At 40.2% G+C, this 2,500-nt stretch overlaps 1 protein-coding gene across 1 annotated transcript in view; it reads left to right on the top strand.

Moving 5' to 3' along the window:
- Window positions 1–2,500, top strand: part of LOC125046842 — a 56,732-nt gene that overhangs the window by 14,203 nt on the left and 40,029 nt on the right. Inside the window, exons 7-8 of the mRNA XM_047644831.1 lie at window positions 1,785–1,966; window positions 2,283–2,362. Coding sequence (XP_047500787.1) covers window positions 1,785–1,966; window positions 2,283–2,362 — 262 coding nt within the window. The remainder of the gene's footprint in view (window positions 1–1,784; window positions 1,967–2,282; window positions 2,363–2,500) is intronic.

The raw sequence follows: 2,500 nt of genomic DNA, 5'->3' as shown, positions 1-2,500 counted from the left end.
TGAAAAGCAAGCCAAAAACAAAACAAAACAAAAAAAACATGTAGGTGATCGTGAGACTGTAAATTGTAGAGACTTATTATATTTAGGGTACTATTTTGAGAGTGCATGAGAAAAGGAATGATGACTGGGTGTAAGTTAATTGATACCCTTATATATAGTTGATTGAGTTGCTGCAAAATGTAGCAAGAAATTTTACACACCGTCCCATGGGGGGGGGGGGGGGGGGACGTAATCGCCCCAAAATTTCTATAGTTAAAGAGACAATGAATCATGCTTTTACTTCTCATGACGAAAATCGAGAAGAATGACAATTTCCTTTCGTGTTTCGTTAGATTATATAAAAGTCATCGATAAAAAAAATGAGCTATGAGATCTCCATCAAGTAAAAAGTAAAGTACAATATTAATATTAGTCACTGCTGCTACTACTGTTTCAAGAGAGAGGGGGAAAATAACCATATTTGAGACCACTGAAATCCATTATCCACTCACTGTTCATTCCTCGCCATCTACAAGATTACCATTCCACGTTGCTCATGCGCGAACCGTGTCAGTAAAAGCACGATCACTTTATAAATCTCATCAATTGCATCTTCACTACAAAATAGACAGTCACGAAGAAAAAAAAAAAAAAAATCCGAGGCCTGACATCTCAGAAATAGTTTGGGTTCTGTAAGAGGTAAAATTTATTGATTGAAAAAATAAACTTCAACACTTATTCCTTTCCGTATACACTTCCTTACATTTTCCATGCACTTTGACACTTTTCAGACCTTCTAACTGAAAAGGTCTTCCATCTTTCTATTTAATACTTTAGTCTATCAACGTTCTCGTACTTTTGCTTAACCTCACGAATCACTCCCACAGAGAGTACGCCTTAACGAGGCAATTTCCCTGACGAGGCCATTTTCCAGATAATTTCAAGCTCTAATAACCGGTTAACAGTCCTCGTTCATATTCTCTGATAAAGAAGAAACACTACAGTTAATGCAGCAACTTGATTTTTTTTAAATATATCGTTGAAAATAAACTTTACGCGCGATATTACTTAATGAGGCAAAATATAAAAAAATGGTACGATCTTTGTGCACGTTTAGCATCAATGCCGAGCTATATACGAAAAAAAAAAAAAAAAATGTATAGAACATAATTTGTAGAATAACTTTTATTTAACCTCTAAAGTAAGTATTAAGCAAGATATTAAACAAACAAAAAAAAAAGTTTTCGGATATACTTTCAAGTGGAATGGGGCAAATTTGATGAGTTATTAAGTATGCCATGATGAAGATGATAATACAAATTGCAGCTTTCCTTTTTTTTTTTTTTCTTCATAAATCACCATGAGTGTCTACCCTTTCCTACTCCCTCTTCATCTTCTTCCTTCTCCCTTTCCCCTTTTTTCTCCCCCTATCTCCCTCTCCCCCTCCCTTTCCTTCTTCCTCTCTCCCTCTCATTCTTCTTTTCTCTCCTTTTCCCTCTCCTCTCCCGTCTCAACCTCATCCCTCCCTCCCTTTCCTTTTTCTTCCTTCCCCCTCTCCTCTTCCTTTCCCCTCCCTCCCTCTCCCCCTACCTCCCTCTCTCTTTCCCTCCTCCCTCTCTCTCTCCTTCTTTTCCTCTTTCCCCATCTCCCCCCTTCTCTTACATTTACCCTCTGCTCCTCCCCTATCCCTCCCTCCTCCTTCTCCCTCACTCCCTCTCCCCCACACACCTCCCTGACCACCATTAATACGTACCGAACCCATTTTTATTATTTACAATTTTAAAAAAATCTTTAAAATTTTGCAGAAGAACTCAATCTTGCCAGCTGACCCTCGGCGACGCGGTGTGGGAGCGAGCGGATTGCACAGAGGAGCTCCACGTAGAAGGAAGCACCTCGCCCTTGGCTTCTGTGCTTCTCACTTCAAGGCTCGAGCTGATAAATGTCGTCGGCGCTCGTTCGGACATCCAGGAAGGTTTCTTCTCTCTCGGTGAGTTGGATGTGCTTATTTATCTCTCTCTTTTTTTGGTTTTCTTTTGCTTTAACTGGTCAATTTTATTTCTTTTTTTTTCACCCCGTTATCTTGTAATTATCATGTTATGAGGTAGATATGGTATCCTGCAATTGTCATGTCATGCTGCATTCAATATGTTATCCTGCAGTTTCCATATTATCCTGCATTTATCACATTACCCTAGCAGTTATTATCATATCTCGCAGTTATCATATTACCCTGCATTTATCATTTATCATTTTATCCTGCAGTAGTTCTCTCAGTTATCACGTATAAAAACTAAACCTTTCAGATGAGCCCCTAACGAGAAAGGAGTCGCTGAGAATGGACTTGGACAGCAGCGCCTCCTCGTCTGAGCCTCAATTAGACCAGGTATTTGGGCGGAAAATTGTTGGAGAAGTGAGAGAGAGGGAGGTAGGTAGGGAGAGGGAGGAAGGATGGGTAGGGAGAGAGAGGAAGGATGGGTAGGGAGAGGGAGGAAGTATAGGGAGGGAGGGATAAGGAGGGAGG

The sequence above is a fragment of the Penaeus chinensis genome, chromosome 39 (genome assembly GCF_019202785.1).
Source record: "Penaeus chinensis breed Huanghai No. 1 chromosome 39, ASM1920278v2, whole genome shotgun sequence".
In the NCBI taxonomy this organism is placed as follows: domain Eukaryota; kingdom Metazoa; phylum Arthropoda; class Malacostraca; order Decapoda; family Penaeidae; genus Penaeus; species Penaeus chinensis.
Note: the sequence above shows the minus strand (reverse complement) of the source record. Positions and strands in the feature narration are given on the sequence as shown.